General features: G+C 44.2%; 1 protein-coding gene across 1 annotated transcript in view; it reads right to left on the reverse strand.

The window, feature by feature from the left end:
• MTUS2 (microtubule associated scaffold protein 2) overlaps nucleotides 1-18055 on the reverse strand; it is a 1086829-nt gene that overhangs the window by 25700 nt on the left and 1043074 nt on the right. The window contains exons 12-13 of the mRNA XM_086935158.1: nucleotides 12696-12794; nucleotides 8906-9025 (exon numbers count right to left, since the gene is read on the reverse strand). Of these exons, the coding sequence (XP_086791284.1) occupies nucleotides 8906-9025; nucleotides 12696-12794 (219 nt within the window). The remainder of the gene's footprint in view (nucleotides 1-8905; nucleotides 9026-12695; nucleotides 12795-18055) is intronic.

Here is an 18055-nt window from a genome sequence, read left to right on the forward strand (position 1 = left end):
CACTGGGATTTATATACATTTATACACATCGAAATTTCCTGGAGCTGATGGTCGCTGTGCTCTTTTGTTCCAATCCTGAAACTAGAAATCCTGCTAAACAATTGCAAAGTAACCAACGTGTAATCTTTTGTAGAGCTTGCCATAGCTTTATGATAAGTTGCCGCAGGCAGTTGATCTCCCGGAAAGCGACCATTTAGTACCACAAGGCTCAGATGCTCCATATCCTGTATAAAGTTCCAGGACTGGGCTGACAGATTTATCTTTTTGCCCTGTACCTGGATGGGAATCTTCCCTGCCGTAAGTTGTTCCTCCAGCTTGTTGTCCCTTGACTGTGGTCCTAATATATGCATGTTAAAATCTCCGGCCAGTATAAGGTTAGTTGTTGACTCTTCTGAGAGCAATATGGTATTTCCATGCCCACCATTTTACCTCCTCTGGCTTTATCTCATGGGTGAATATAAACGTTTAACACTATGATTTGTTCTTAGCATTGCCCTCCTCTATGCTCAAGGCAAGAATTTTGAGCCCGTTTGTTGGGATAAGAATGGAGTCAATTTCTCTTGTCCCCCTTAGGGTGCTAATTGATGAGTAGATAGAAAGGCCACCCTTCAGGTGCCCAAATTTGGCTCCTTTGGTTGCTGGGAGGTGATGGGTTTTATAGCCAAGTAAGTGCTGAGGTTCTTCAAACCAATTCTTGTGCATTAAGATTAAGTCAAAGCTTTGGAAATAGGAAAGAAATTATGTGTCCGATGCCTTGTTTCCTAGGCCTTTTACATTCCACGAGCATATTCGAAGTTGCGGGCTGCCCTCGGGGGCTTTGGTAGAGCTAAGTAAAGCGCCCTCTCCTTGTGGGTTTATTGTTCTAGCTAGCCAGGTCCACTCGTCCTGTAGGGATTCTCCATCCTGGCTTTTCCCTCCCAGTAGATGTACGTACATGCTATGCGCCCCTTTAAGGACTGATTGAACGCTCCTGGGATATGGATAGTCTGAATGAACCGGCCTGTCGGGTATAAGAGGTTCAGGATAGTCCGGTTGTTGGGTAAAAGTATTTTGACTCCCCAGGCTTTTAGTTGGGCACCCTCCGCAAGGATCCTCACTGCTGTTTCCTCTGAGGCCCAAGTTGCCTTGGTCATCTCTCTTCTTGAAAGCTCTTTATTGGTTTTGAACTCAATTCCTTCGAGATCCGCTGAATTGATGTCGCCAAGCTCCTAATTAATTGGATCAGAAGCAAGATGTTCCCTCTATTGAGGGCATCCCCCTGGCCTCTCGATTTGAATTCAGGTATGAATAAAATTCTGGTTCATGGTATTAGTAGGGAAATACTTGGTCTGGTTTAACTGGCCTAATAGTAGGGGGTGATCGGTACCACTGGCTGTGCCCCCAATGGCCTGTTTTTGTCCGGCAAGCGAGTATGCCAGTGTGTTGTTGGTTATGAAGGCCGGGTTGCTGTTACTGCCATTCGGCGTACTTTTTCTTCCCGTGGAGCAATTTTGCTTGGGCTGTTCTACTCTGGGAACTTCCACCTCTGGTTCTGGCGTCTCCTGCGATGACTCGAAGGCCTGCTTGTGTCCGGCATACAAATATGCCTGTGTGCTGTTAATTATGCAGTTCAACAAATAAAGAGCTCCCTTTCTCTGCTTTTGTACAAAATGAGGCACTGTGCCTCTTGCACTCTAAAGTGGAGTGTTCACCAGTCACTTTATAAACTATGAAGTCTAAGGTAGGTTACCAAAAGGAAATTTTCTATATTACAAATAACAGTAATTTTAACAAAAACAGGAAAACCGCCGCAGTCTCGAGTTTATTTGTTGTCTATTTTATTAGATAAAAAGCATAAGTTCATTGCACATATCCATCCATTAAAAACATTTAAATTCTCATATATTACAAAAACAAATCAGGTACAGTAAAAACAAATAAAAAAAGGGTTCTGTTGACGCGGCGTTTCGGTGTTCAGATGATGATCGTCACCTTCTTCAGGACTTTGCTTTCAATTTTAAAAACATCTTGTTTGATTAAGTGTAGGAACTGCTTCACTTGGGTTCTTTATTATTCAATTTAATTCTTCATTTCATATAGATTGGGAAGAAAAACTGGATTATTATATTTTCCTGCCTTTATTAATTAGCTGCAGGGTTTCATATAATCCTTAGTGTTAGTTCAATCTCAGTGAGTCTTTACCTTCTTTTTAAAAACTTGTGGTAACACTGAGCGAAGGTTGGGTTTACAAGTGGTGGTTTAATTTCCCCCTTCTGGCATCTTTGGCATAGAATTCTTATCTTAAAAGATGGTCGGGGTTTACATCAATGTCCCTCTCTTTTGGATTGTCTCTCCTGATTGTGTGAGCATTCAATTAGTGGAGGGGGGTCCCCCGTAAGCTCCATCCTGCAGCGTGTTCCTTTTGAATGGTTGGGTATATGCAATGAACTTATGCTTTTTATCTAATAAAATAGACAACGAATAGACTCTAGACTTCGGGGTTTTTCCTGTTTTAGTTGAAATTACTGTTATTTGTAATATAGAAAATTTCCTTTTGGTAACCTACCTTAGACTTATTAGTTTAGAAAGTGACTGGTGAACACTTCACTTTAGAGTGCAAGAGGCACAGTGCCTCATTTTGTACAAAAGCAGGGAAAGGGAGCTCTTTATTTGTTGCAGTGTTATACACCCTCTCCCTTTTCCAGTTCAAAAAGGGTACTGCCTTATTTTTTATTAGTCTGTTAATTAGGCAGGCCTGGTTACTGTTACTGACGGGCTTTTGCATCCCGTGAGGCAATTTTGCTTGGGTTGTTCTACTGTGGAAACTTCCACCTCTGGTTCAGGCGTCTCCCTAGATAACTCGAGGGCATCTCCTGGGAATTCTTCATGGTTGAATAGCCCATTTTGCTTTCTATCTTTAACGAGGAGGGTTCAGAAGTAAAAACATCGACCAAGCTTATTCTCCCAGAATCCGGTCTGTTTAGAGGAAAGTAGTCTGTTATATTCTTCTTCCTTTTCCTCCCTTTTCTCTTTTTCTTGTGGTTTTGGGTCCGCTTCTCCTTGCCTTGCCCGTTTTCCACATCTTGGATGTTAGGGGCTTGTGTTATCAATGGTTCGACTTTTGGCTGTTAAGCGCAATCACTTTGTTCTAAGTTGATACTCGCATGATTTACTTTGTTGCCGTCACTGGTTAACCTTTCCACACCCAGGATAACTCTATTATCTGGCCCTCTGCGACATTTGATGTATTAAGCCGGCATGGACTTGGGCAGATAGTAGATCTGTACACCTTGGTGTGAGCCTTTAAGGAGAAAATGCCCATACTTTTGTCCTCGGGGGCAGTTTCTCCACTGGTTTTTACCTCCATATTGTCTTTTTTGAAAGTTTCTTGGGGGCTTGTCCTGGCAATGTTCATTATGTTCCTAATGTCACTCACCAGATCCCACATTGCTGCAGGGAATGTGGACAGTTTGTCCACTATGGTGTAGCAGGTACAGTGTGCTTGTGTTAATTAAGTTCGCTCTTGCACCCTGTGTATCATTTGAGCCATGTTTGTAAGTCTGTGGTCAATATTAGCGACGTGATTAGCAACTGAGTTAAGAATAGTTAATTGCATCTCCTTTTTGTCTGAGTGAAATTGCATTGCCTCGATGGACAACTGCATAGAATCCAGTAGGGACGACCACAGCCTATCTGTAGCTAGGCCGTCCGATTCCTTGGGACGGATTTGATGCCCACTTTGCGCCTTAGGATGCCTAATGCAAGAAGTATTAAATGAATCGTGCCGCTCTTGTTCTGGCCACATGTCTGGCTCGCTGCTATAGGGCTCAGAGTGTGGCACTTCTGGTTCCCCCCAATCTTGGGTCAAGATGCTTCCTGTTGGATTTTCAGGAGATCTGTTATTCACAATGCCTGTGGATTCAATTGTAGTGTTATTTTTAGCTTCTGGCCCGTAGTGCTGAGTACCTCTTTTTGCCTCACCTCGTCCTTCCCCCTTTCCTTCGGGACTGCTTGAAAACCACAGGGCGACCAGATCAGACTCCAATATGGAGGAAGTAAGTTCTGAGATTCCCTGTGCCCTTGGCACGGAAGGAGGCTCTTCAGCCATTGATATTTGTTCATCTCGTATCGTTATGCGCTGTACTGTAATCTCTTGTGCAGTATTAATGACCTCCGTAGTTGAAATTAAAGAAGAAATGTCCATGGTAATAATCGTTTGCCCCTCCTTGAGATTTTGCGAGTACTTGGAGTTTGAATCTTCTCTTCCTGTCTCTACTGTGGCCAAGGGTTCAAGTGGTTGGCCTATTCTTGGTTCTGGTGGCACATCAGAAACTCTTGGCGCAGCCTGGGTTAAACTGACCTGCATTCTCTCACAATGGATTTTGTGGGAGTCAAAAGGTCTTTGTTGAGTGTAGCTGCCTTTGGAGTATCTAAAATTGGCCCTTCTTCTTGGGGGCCCTCCAGGCATGGTGCAGTTCATTCTCCTTTCTCACGCTCACCCTCGCCCTCTTTGTCTTCTCTTTTTACTGTATGCTGTTGATTAAAGTAAGGTACTGTCTCTGGGAAGACGGGGGAAGGTAGGTTACTCAAGCTTTCATTATTGAGGGTTAACACTGCCCATGCGTCCTTCCGAAATGAAAATTTCGAATAGATCTTGGGCTGAAAGCCGCCCCTACCCATAACACGGTTCTGAGTCTGATTGTCATCCAGTGCCACTAAACTCCGACGCGATGTATTCTCCTCCTTAACCTGCTTCTCATTACTGGAGATCTCACTGAGGCCTTTGCTCTTCCTTGTCCTTGTATCTGTAGACCTTGCCTATATAGTGTTAACATTGTTTCACATTTGACACCTGATGTTAGAGGTAATTGCCATCTACCGTAACACAAAAAGGTGAGTCATTTGTTTCCCTTCTATATAAAAGGAAATACCTCTGTCTTTGGAGTATTACTTTTTGGTTTACAGGGACCCTTATGTTTATTCTAGATAGTCAAGTCAACCCAGTGGTATCATCATGACTGCAAAGCTGAAGGCTGCATGTTTGACAGCTAAGAGGACAAAATAAAAGCTGCTATTGCATTGAAATGCTGTAAATACGAAGCTGGGTTAGCATTCACGAGAAGGGCATACAAAGACATTAAATAGGAAGAGATATTGAAAGCCTAAAATTGTAAAAACTGTCAGAATCTTGGCAAATAGTTTCAAATGACTAAAGGGCTGCTGCTACTATCCCAGAAGTTCATATCTCCGAGGCTGTGTAGCATTCCTACTTCTCATAACTGCTGCCCAATAAGTATCATGTTATTCCTGAACCAAACGGGTGGAACAGGGACTTGACCTAAATCATAGGTCTCTTGTCTGGACTTCGACTTCAGGTGCAAACTTAGACCTCAGGTCTAAGCTTACCTTTGTGAATTGGGCCCTCCGTGTTCTATATAATTTTCTCAGAATTACTGTTCCCTAACCTGCTTACAGAGTTAAGGTGACAGGAGATCCAACAGAGTTACTGTGCAAACGAATGTCTCCTTAGTATTTACGTGTCAATGATCATTCCTCTTAAATTACTACCCTTAACAGCATTCTGACAAGATTGCTGCACCAGAGTATTCATTCAGAATATATGTGCAAAAGGCATTTCCCTAGAAATACTTGACAGAGAATACGTCCTTGATTTTGCTTACACCAGCCAGTAACCTAATAGCAGGGCTGGACGGCGGGTGGGAAATTCCAAGAGTTCCAGGGCAACAGGCCTGGCAGTGAAAATTTGAAGGCAATACAGAGAGGTAAATACGCACGTCTGGATCTACAGTAACTCCCCTTTTTCACTTGCTGGAGGTCACGCCACACTTCTTCTGCTTCTAACCTTTGTGGCATATTATGCCTGCAAAGAGATGATTTCTCATAGATCAGACTCTATCACAAACCCCAATAACACAGGTTATATGAAGCTCTCGAGGAGGCAAAAAACAGAAACCTGTAGTATGCGGTTACTTAATCCATGAGAGAGCCTGCTTCTCAACATACTGAGATCTGTGACCCCAGATTTAGGCGTCAGACATACTATTGCTAAGGTCACTAGGGGAAGCAAATAAAGTTACAACTCTCAGTCCTAACTGAAGAACCTGATGCTGCTCTGCCTGTTTTTTCCAATTACCGTTCTAGAGTCAGTTCATATTTTTGATGTCTCTACAATAATTTTAGATACAAGATTTAGAACCAATAAATTGCTTTTAATATGTTTTCGGTTTTCTATTTGGCAGTCCAGCTATGATCTGTTCATTTTTAGGTCTCGCCTGTCGATGCGCATGCGAAATGAACTTGCGAGACTATGGGGGCTTAAACAGTCTTTAACCAACTTGCAAGGAATCGTGGCGATTCCTTTCAGTGCCCGTGAAATTCAAGCTCAATGCGCATGCGCATTGAGCTTAAAAGCGCGTGCACATGCCCCCAGCCGCCTGCCTTGCATGTCTTTTCCCTCAGGCGCACTCTTCCCACACCCCCGCTCCGCCCCCTCCCCTGCCTGCCGTGTCGCATTTCGAATCGCCGTCTGTTCCCTCAGCCGCACTCCAGGCCCCTGCTGCTTTCACACCCTCTCCCCGCTCCGCCCCCTCCCCTGCCCGCCGTGTCGCATTTCTCCTCCCCCCTTCCCTTCTCTGCCTTCCCTCCGTCTTGTTTTTTTTTTTACCCGCTCCGCCCCCTCCCTTTTCCCCGGAGTCACTGACCAGAGGACTCTTCACCTCTATGAACAAGGTACTGTTTTAAAAAATATATTTTACGGCACTGCTTGTTTCCGGCAGCTGGTGTTCATATATTTTCTCCTTCAGGGCTCACCGCTCCTGGGAAATACGAAGCACCTGCACTGCTGCACAACAGAATCGCTCTTACACAAGGTCTGATTGGAGAAGTCTCTTGGGTGTGAACCCTGGAGGGCATAGAACAAACCCAGCATACCTGAATTGGTGGAAGTGAAAGCTGTGACTGGCAGTTTCATGCTAGATTAAAATAAAAAAACGCAGCAGCCTTAATCAAATGAAAACTATTGCAAGCTGTACGCAGAGCTGAAATGTGGAAACTCAAATTCGTTTCAGAGAACAATCTCTACATAAACAACCCACTGTAGCAAAGGCAGTAAACAACGAGTTATCCGAGTTACCCTTCCCTTCCGAATGGCTCTGTTCAAGAAACTCGTGTTGGCATACTATTCTATCGTCTTTCACGCCGCAAAAGAAAACGTTTTTAAACGCTAAATCGTGCAGCAGTAACCCACTAAGAAAGATAACCCCTAAGCGGAATGAAACGCCCTACGGCTCAACTTACGTCGCATGAGACTCCCTCTGAACGTCCCCACGCGTCGAGGCGCACGCGCATTCTGGCTGTCACAGCCTGAGCCGTCAAGTCACAGAAGTGGGCGGGCTCGTGAGGTCACGCGCAATGTGATCCATCTTGAGGTGGGATTTTCGCATGTTGTGTCGATAGCTGTCAACGGTTCTGTGAGGAAATGGCGCCAATGTCTGGCGGGCATGTGGCTCAGCTGTTGCTTCTCAGCCTCGCGGTCCAGCGCTCAGGTAGTGGCTTTAAGGGTGTTGAGGGAAAGAGAAAAGGAGGGAGGCATGCAGATAGTAGAATCTCTGGAGACCATAGTAAGCTCTGATGTTTAGATGTCTGTAGTTATTTATCGCGCAAAACCTTTTCTCTTTAGAGCTTTAGATGATCTCACTGGATTGAGGGGCGTTTATTAAAAGTCTCACTTTTTAAACACGGAGTAAGAAATGTTACCGCTCCCTGTCATGACGAAAATGCCACCAGTGAACAAATAAGCATGTCAGTTGTCATGTGTATACTATATGTGGGCTAGATTCTTACTATAGATGGAGCACCATTATAATCTGTTGCAAGAAACAGAAGAGGGTTTTACTGTACGTCCTAAACTCATGTATTTGAAGGTGGTTTCGTGATTAATTGAAAAAGAAGGCTTGATGAAATGCAATATATTCATAGGATCACACATAGGACCCATAGGACCCACTCACCCTCACACACCCTTACCCTCACCCCTCACCCTCACACACCCTCAGTCACCCTCACACTCACACTTCCTCACCATCACACACACTCACATCCTCTCACCCTCACAAACCCTCACCCTCACCCACCCTCACCAACCCTCACACCCTCACCCACCCTCACACACCCTCATCCTCACACCCTCACTCATCCTCACTCCCTCATCCTCACACACCCTTACTCACCCTCACACCCTCACCCCCCCTCACAACCCTCTCACCCTCACTCAGCCTCACACCCTCACCCTCACACCCCCTCACTCACCCTCACACCCTCACCCTCACACCTCCTCACCCTCACACCCCTCACTCCACTCAGTGCTACAACACATATTGTGTTACAATAGGTGTCACATTTGCGAAAGATAAAACTATTGGCATTGTAAATAACAAAGCTATTAATTTCGCTATTTTCAAAACAAGCACATAAATAAAAAATGTGTCCTTTACAATACCAATAGCTCAAACTTTCCTAATGCGAGAACTATTGCATTGCTGTGCTTCTCTCCCCTGCTGCACTCTCCTGCTCTCTAGAGATGTGGCCTAACGACCAGAGCTGCCATGTAAGTCACGTAGATACAAAACATGTTGCATTCCAAATGATATAGGTGTCACATTCGCGAAAGTTATAACTATTGCCATTGTAAATGACAAAGCTATCAATTTAGCTATTTTAAAAACCAACAAATAAATAAAATATTTTTCATTTACAAGACCAATAGCTACAACTTTTCTAATGCGAGACCTATTGCATTTCCAATGCTTGTTTAAATGTTTATATACTTGTGAACACCATCTACCATATTAGAACATACACATTTAGGGCTTGCAAGGAAGATAATAACATGAGTGCAGCAGTTTACCAGTTTTTCAAGCTCCATGATCTTTTTTTCCTGTTCATGGATCTGTTGGTTTTTCATCTCCAAAACTTGTTTCAGACTGCTTAAATCTTCCTCCAGGTGCTGAAATGGTGCCAACGCATCCTACAGAAATGGATACAAATTTTTCTAAAATGTTCTTTGTTACCAAACAATCGACAATGGTTTATTGGGATGAAAAAGCAGAGGTCTGCAGTGGGAGCAAAGTACAACACTTACAATGCTAGTTGTGACCAGTTTTGATTCAATGGCATCACTTGAAAACAAATAAGAAAGTATACTTATTGATCCTCTATCTGAAGCGGTGTGCTGTGTGGAGTCCACAGGCCAGAGGATGTCTGGCTGTCAATAGGGAAAACTAATTTTAGTAATAAAGTCTTAACCATTGTTCAGTAGTTGCCTAGTCAAATGTTTAATTCAAATCAAATGCTGTCAACATTTTCCACCTTAAAATGAGCAAATTTACCCTTGGCTTGGCCTTCTGATGGATACTGGAGTAAATATGCGACTGCAGCTGAAGCTGCTGCTGTGGTGGTGGTTGGCAAGGTTCTTCAATAAGCCTAAAGAATATCTATGTGTTTGAGATGCCTGGGCTGATGGACAGTGGATTTATAATTTGTTTTACACTCACGTTTGTGTATAAACTAAAATGTGTGAGCAGGTTTTGCCCACATCACTTGTTCCTGCCAGCAAATTACCATGCGTTTCAAAATATTAGGACCATATTTTTGTCCCCAGTTGTGTCGCGCTTGCACCATACAACGTGGTACATGCACAACGCAGCTCAAAGATGAGATTTATGCAGCCACGCAAGGCCACCTTGCGTGGCCCTGAGTGGCTTCATGAATCTTGAGGAAAGCAATGCAGCCCAAATCGCTGCGTTGCCGTACTATGCACTAGGGAGGCATTCCATGGGCGTTGTGTGGGTGTTCCCACACAACTCCCATGGTGTTTGATGCATTCCCAGATCTACCAGAACCAGAATACCTGGGAATGCACCAAAAAGATACACCTTCCCAGGAGAAGCGTAATGAATGAGGAGAAATATCTTCATTTCACCCCAATACTTCCTCTTTCTATGTGTGCCACATTCTGCAGCACACATAAATAGAGGAATATGCCTCAAAGGATTGTTTTGTGCAGAAAGGTGCTCCTTCCTGCAAAAGAACAATCCTGCATGCAACACAGGCACCCTTGCACAACGGTGCAAGGGTGCCTGCATTGGCACTTGGCACCCAAACCGGCGCCAGAGCAGGGGAAAAGGCAGGAATGTGCTGTATTCTTTTAAATTCCTGTCCTTTCCCTGTCATGCAGTGCAGCACAGCAAGGTAACCTGCGTGGCAAATCTCATAAACATGCCCCTCTGTGTTGATGCCCTCTGGGCTGCACAGGGCAGAACCACTGCACTGTTCCCTTTAGCCTAATTTGGGATATGGGTCTGAGTTCTCCAGTTATTTTGGGTGGAGTCTGATCAGATGATTACTAACCCTGTGAGACCAGAGCACTTTTCTGTGTGTTCATTACCCCAAGAATTCAGCCCCTGAAAAAGATTCCCGATGGATGGAGAACTATGTACTTTCAGGAAACGCCTCAATAATTCATGGAGGTTTTTTAAGTGCAGAATACAATCAATGCTGCCAGAAGCAAACCTGCCATTGACACACAACAGTGATAAGGGCAAACACATGATTCCCTCTTGTCATACACAGAGCGAATAATTACAAATTAGCAGTTTTATGTTTCCTTCTGGGATCTGCATTTGCCAGCCTCACAGTCAAACCTGAACCTCTATGAATTAAGGTACAACCCTAAACCTCTCAAATTCTACGCTTAATCTCTATAAACTAAGGTTCTGCCCATAATCTCTACAAATTAAAGTTCAACTCTAAACCTCTATAACAAAGCTTTAACTGTGAACTCCTATAAAGCAAGGTTCATCAATTGCAGGGGTTCTACAATTCTAAATCCACAGTCAACATTCAAGCCGAATTGTTGGAAGCCTACCAGAATGGGCTTGCTGGGATTATTTTACGGTAAACAGAAAGGAAATTCTGTAAAATGGCTGGGTGGGCTGTGAGAATGGGCTTGGGATTCGAGTAGGAGTTACCAACAAACCCAGGCTAGTAACCCCTATCATAATATCTTCCCACCAACCAGCTCCTCAGAACTCAGCTGGGCTTGAAGAGAATAGGAAGTATCCACCTGGAAGATGAAGGAGGACTGGATTAGTTCTCCACTGCAACCAAGGTCACAGAAATGTGCTTAAGAATTGGCTCTGCCTTTTGAAGACACTGAACGTATATGACTCCCTATCTATCCGTCAAACAATTGTTGTGATGATAAAGCTATACCATGTACGCCAGCATGGGATTGATGTACAGTATGGTCTTTTTGAGCAATGTTAATAAAATGATAAAAAAAAAAAAAGAATTTGCCCTGCTGGCCTCTAATTGTCCCAGAATCATATAGGGCAAGAGAACTGTGCTGGACCTCTTGCTAGAGTGATTGATTGCGATTGTACCCCATCGACGTGATCGCCTGGAAGACTCCCCTAGCAATTTGGGATCGCTAGGATTAACTAGGAGTAAGATATCTAACACCTAGAAAAAATTGAAACTTGGTAATTTTTTCACCTCTTGATGACTAGGGAAAAGCGCCAGGGCTTGTGGTTGGTCCCTCTTAAAGCTTTTAGGTGGGATATTCAAGGCTACAGTAGGGCGGTTAAAATCAAATATCCTACCATATGGAGCCCTTATCAACTACAATCTTGGCTTGTCCATTGGAGGATGTTGCACTCAAAAAAAGTGGTTCATGAGTTTAATTATGGTTTGACAGGATACTGGGATGCCCACCAGGTCAGTCGAGGCTGAGGTCTCCTTTCCCATGGTGATGGACAACTCTCCATATTTAGAGTCCTTTCTCTACCTGGCGTGGATTGTGATGCCTCCAGTGCATCTGCCAGTGCGGCGGATGCGCAGAAGGCAGAGCAGAATGCCGAGACCATACAATCTCAATGTGGGAGAAAGTTTTGGTGCATTTATTGCCCAAGATGAAGTGGTATAAAAAACCCTATATTACAGGGTACCTTGAAATAGATGAATAATTTCATGGTTGCTTGTGCAATACACATTGCAATCATTATCATACAAATTTCAACATCATAATGACAACCCCTTAATAACTTGGTAGAACTTTAACATTGTCAGGACGACTAGGGTTATGCCGCATCGTGGAGCAAACTATGCAGCAATGTTATCTAAATTCTCCACCACAAATCAACTAACACAACCCATATGCAAGTCCATTTGATGCTTTAAATCACTGAAACTATGTACTAGCAATTCATAATGTACTCCTCCCAATATGACCTGACAAGTGCCAGCATCATTCCTGCATTGATACTGAAGGGAAATGCCATTTAAGCATATTGCACAGTGGATAAGGTTTGTTCAGCAGGAACTGCAGGCAGCTGTCTAGAGTAGACGTCCCAATCACAAAGGTCTCAAAAGCACGTGGAAAAAATATATCAAACTATTATTTACTGCAAAGTCTTCACCTATGGGGTTATTGAAAATCTGGAAGGGGTAGCAGTTCTAGGGCAGGTTGCTTTCGTTTTATCTTCTTCGTTTACACGTAGAACCTATATGTTTTACAGAGCAGTAAACAATGTAGGATAGAGCAAAGACGTCCTTGCGTGTCACAGTTTATCGGATACCATACAATACAGATTTACGGTAAGCATGTTTGTGTTTACAGTAAGAAGTTGATTGCTTACCTGGTACTGCTCATCAGTGCTCTTCCTCAGTGCTTCCTCAAAGCGCTTTGCTCGGTCCCTTAGAGAATGGCTTTGGAATGTCAGGGTATCAACCTGGTCCTGCCAAGAACAGCAAAAAGGCAGATTAGAGGCCTAGGCACAAGCGCTTCAACAGGACTTGCTCTAATTTGGATAATTTCCATCTTTCAAGTACGCCAATTTTTCGCCACCTACAGTGCATCATTGCAAAGCGTGGCATAAAAATCAAATTTCATGAATTCCTGCGTAACAAGCGTTATGCAAAATTACACGAGAGTACACTAGAGTACACTGGACAATTTAAATACATTTCTAAAGAATGGAGTCAATATGCATCCCGGTATAATTTTAGAGCAAGCAGAAACAGAAGAATCTGTATCACAGATAAAAAGATCAGAGTTCTAACTAAGCAGCCCACACTTAATAACCATCACAAACTGTGGATTCGTAAGGCACACAGTAAACCAGTTTATCATAGTAGGAAAAAAACGTGCTAAAAAATAACTGTAACAAGCATTTGCAATGCAATAGGTCTCGCATTTACGAGAGTTTAAGCTTTTGGCATTGTAAATGACAATGCCTTTTTTCTATGTTTTAAAAACCAACACATCAATAAAAGGCATTGCAATTTACAATTCCAATAGCTCAAACTCTCACAAATGCGAGACCTATTGCATTGCAAATGCTACTTTACTGCGGCCTGGCTCACCTTGGCTCCCACTTTGCTGTTTGTTAATAGTTTCTTTCAGCATTTCTCAGGGAAGTTGTAGGGACGACGGTGTGATTTAAGCTGCCGGGAACCTGATCTCAAATGTGATAAGACCAGAAGTTTTTAAAGAAAGCATTGCTAAATCGTGTGCTCGCTGCTGCTGCAGCAGCCCAATCACGCCAGGGGCGACTCTAGGCTCATGGCGGCCCTGAGCAGTCAGCGTAGGTAGGGGGCCCCGGAAGAGGTGGTCCGGGTGGGGCGGAGCGCGGAGGCCACTGAAGAGGGGGGGTCAGGGTGTTTTGAAGTGGAACAGAACCGGAGGCCACCAAATCCCTGCCAGGGGCCACCATGCAAATATGTATCCATCCTCAGAGGACTGTTATATTAAGGATATATATTGGCGTGGTGGCCCCTGGGGTTTGGTGGCCCTGTGCAGGTGCACAGCTTGCACATGCCTAAGGCCGCCCCTGATCATGCGAGCTGGGAACCCGCGCAGGCTCTTGCCGGGCCTAGCTGCAGGAATAGCAAAATGGCTGGACAGAGTGGGGCCGTTGGAGTGCCCAGCGGTGCCCCTGGCCCCTGCGTCCCGGGCCTCAGCATGAAAGGGTCCGCGGGGTAATAACATTCAGAGGCACTTTAAGTTGCAGATAAGCGGCTGGGCCAGGTGCCAGACAGGGGTGGGGGCAGTCCGGCTTCCTGGAGTCACTGGTGGCTTACTGGTGTCCTCAACCATTTATCTGTGTTCGAGCAGGCACATTAATTATTTATCCAGATGGGACCAAATACTCAAGTATTCCGTAAACAAGGAGCAACACTCCTCTTGGAGCTAATTTCCTGTATTCAGCAGACAAACCCCTCCTTTTTTCTATGTTCGATACAAACACAATAGGCCTTTAAAAAAACACGTGTGTGAAATAAGGACATGGAGTGAAATTCAAATCATGTTTCAGTGTGATTACAAAGAGTGCAGTGGTAGCATGAGCTTTTCTTCTTCCTGGCGCCATTACCTTTGCACGTGTCACAGTGTAGCAATACACGTCACAGCGTGTGCTTTACTAAAAGGCCCAGTCCAGCACTTTAAATAGGGGATTGGCACGTTTCTAAGTACAACCTATTTTGGATAAACTACATGGGACCTCGTAAGACAAAGTCATTTGCCCAGGCTCACACTATTTGTCAACTGCGTGAGCTGGTGGAAGTGAACTGTCTGATTTGGTACAAAGCACCAGCACCATCTGGGAATGAAGCATGTTGGGCATGTCGAATCTCATAAATGTGGCTTGAAACTATCTGAATCCAGTCTTTTGTTGAGCTGAAGTTGCGTGGTCACTTCTTTTCATCTGTCTCTCTCTGACAAATACAGCTTAGACTTCCTTATTTTGGCCACATAATATTATCTGGGGCTCCTGAAGGAAGCGCATGTTTGGTTCCACACATCGCCTTTCAGCCCCTAAGCTTATATTAACGTGAAACAAATCACGTCTTTTTTATTAGCAGAGTGAGCCTGCTTTTAAAAAAATATAGTGTGCGTATGTGTGTGCGCGTGCGCGCGTATGTCTGTAATTGAAAGAATGCATATTGTGGCAAACAAATTGGACGTTTTTAACCAGAATCGTTTTGGTGGATGTAAATCATGCCCTTGGCTGCGCCTGTTAGGCTCAGAGGCACGTCACAACCTCTTGCTTTGTTTTCTGGTTGTAAAAGTGTTTGCAAAGCGAGGTGGGAGTATCACAATATTTCAAAGTAAATACCCTAGCAAGAGCTTGCACCACATTGCATGACTTAGCGCCGGTAAAAACCCTTCATAAATCTGCTCCCAGTCCTCAATTTAATGTGATTGTCCCTTTTAATCCTCCTTTTTAGGTTTTTCCTGGCGAAAACGATGCGAAAGCATCGTTTCGCTAGGCGAAAACCTAATGAGTATAGTATGGGGGCTGGGAATTCGCCCCTGTCTTTCATTGGCTAGCTCCATAAATGGAGGCTAGCCATTGGAAGACGGCTCTGTCCGTCAATCCCGGACCAGATTCGGGGGCGTTCCCGAGAATTTTTGGCTTTTGGCGACGTCACGCTACGTCAGCCAAAAGCCAATTCTCGGGAACGCCCCCGAATCTGGTCCGGCATTGACGGCACCCAGAAGATGTCCATTGCTTTTCGTTTTAGGGCTGACTTCTGTGCAGTATTGCTTTTGGCCACTGGGTGGCACTGCAGCGCTTCTGTTTGGCAAGTCCCGGCAGTCGTTCTCTGAACTGCGGGAGATGCAGCTCTTCCCCATAAGGCATACATATTAATTTATACAGTTTCATCTTAGTTCGAATTTGGTGCGATGCATTTCTAAAGTGTTTGTGTTTTGCTGTTCAGTTAACAATTTAATTTAAAATTAATATGGAGATATAAAGCGATGGTTTCATGTCCCCATGAACAAAAGTGCATTTCAAAGGGATGATGGACGAACCTTTATTTACTTTTTCCTCTTCACATCTGAAAAAGCACAAAGGCTACCTGAGAACAACCACCCTTTCAATATATCGTTTTATAAATGCAGAAAAAAGCATTGTCAGATTTACTTGTCACGTGATGTGTATTTTAGATGTGCTCTGTGGAAACGTGTCAACAGACAGACGTGTCTTTTTAGCTCTGTGCCATTACTTTGGTATCAGTTTCAATCATTCTGGTAAATGTTACCTCTGTATCTATGGGAGAGAAGTGTTAGAGATTAAGTGTGATTAGAGCGTGGGTAGAAACGCCAGACGAGTTTTGTTTGTTGAGATATCACATGCCTCAAACACTTAGCGAAAGTATCATGTTTTCAGGCTCAGACGTTGATGGTTGGTTTTATGCCGCAAAAGTATGGTAAATGTTTAAGGAGTGACTGTTACATGGCATAAATCAATACAGAAAATATCTGTGATACAAAAAATATATAAGGCAGTAGTTCCCAAACTGTGCGCCGCGGCGCCCCAGTGCGCCATCAGAACTCACCAGGGGCGCCGCCCACTTCTTGGGAACGTGGGAAATTCTGCTCTAGTACTGCAACTTTAACTTCTATTGTTGGTGCCGACTGCCTTGCACATTTGTTTACCCTGCGAGTCTCTTTTCTTCATACCTCCGTTATAAAGACATGCACTTGCATTTTTTGTAATGTGCATTTGGAAGCCCAGAGTATGGGAATTTCATGTGGGGGAGTTACAGAAGTCGCACCGGTCAGTGTCTGGAATGGTTTGAACCAGCGCATGACGTAACAATCAGGACAGGGCTGCAGAGGAGTGTGATTGCTGCCGTCAGCCCCTCTTATAATCCGAAAAACGGGTAAACATGCTCTTGTGAAGTCAAGGTCAAATTACGACCAGCTGAGTATGTATCTGGAGTTATTGGGGGGTGTTTAGGATTTCTGGCGAACAGTGCAATGTGCGTTATAACCTTTCCTTCCACTGAAAATGCCATGTTCTCATTTGACTTGCCTTATTTTCCAATGTTTTTTTTTTTTTTGAAAACCTTTATTGTGCAGTGGTAAAAGCACAAATACGGGCCTACAACCACAAGGCCGGCCACAAGAACCATAAAAGCACTGGCGCATACAATACGGCGACACAATAGCACCAGAAGATCCTAAGCAAACATTGAGAGTTACATTGTAAAACAACGTGATATCGTGTCTCAGGAGAATTGAAGGTTAATTTTAAAGGTTTTTTTGCAAATATTGAATCCAGTATTATAATAACATAATACAACAAATGAAGAATTGGAGCCCGTGCAGGCGAAACGTAACAGCACCAACAATTGAATCAAGTAACCCAGTTACCCTAATAGCTATTAACCACTAGGCGGGATCTTGGCGTAGGATTCCTGCATCAGAACTGGCCGACCCAACATAGCACCCAGTGTCCACCGCCACCCACCCGGTTCTAACCCCGACACGAGCCCAAGAAAGTATAAAGAAAGGAGGACGAACAACGAAGAAAATAAGGCACCATAGAAACTGAAACAGAAAACAAAAATCCCCCAACCCCCCACCCTACACGCATGCAGAGGCTACGGCCTACCCCCCCCCTCCAGCAGTGTGTCTGTCGCCCAATAAACCCGAAATATAGAACAAGAAGAGAAAGGAATAGAAAAAGAAAAAGGAAGAAGTATAACACTTGAATATAGGGAGTAAGAAAAAAGTAAATTTATCTATGACTCCCATATGATAAGGAAGGTGGGGAGGAGCCACCAAGTTCCAGGCTTCCCGGACTCACAGCCATTCAAGTTACCTTACACCATTTGCAGCGTTAAAGTCGGAAAACATTGCTTCGAGTGAGAGTCAGAGTGATGTGCCCCCGGACCCCCCATACCGCACAGGACCGCCATCCCAGCAACAAAGAGAAACAGCATGACCCAGCAACTGTAACCGTAAATGGGAAAGAGCATCACATACATCGCATTCAATATATCAAAATGCATTGAAGCCTAGGTCCCCACCGGTCGATCGAAAGTCAGGAGGAGTCAGTGCCACAAACTCTCGGTACCACCGGCTCCAAAGACATCTCCTACCCCAACTATCAGTGGCACGATAGGACCGGTATGCTATACTGGTATCGCTAAATGTGTGTAAAAATCAAACAAGAAAAACAGTTCCATTCCAGTCCCCGCCCGC

This window comes from Lissotriton vulgaris, chromosome 8 (assembly GCF_964263255.1).
Source record: "Lissotriton vulgaris chromosome 8, aLisVul1.2, whole genome shotgun sequence".
Lineage (NCBI taxonomy): Eukaryota > Metazoa > Chordata > Amphibia > Caudata > Salamandridae > Lissotriton > Lissotriton vulgaris.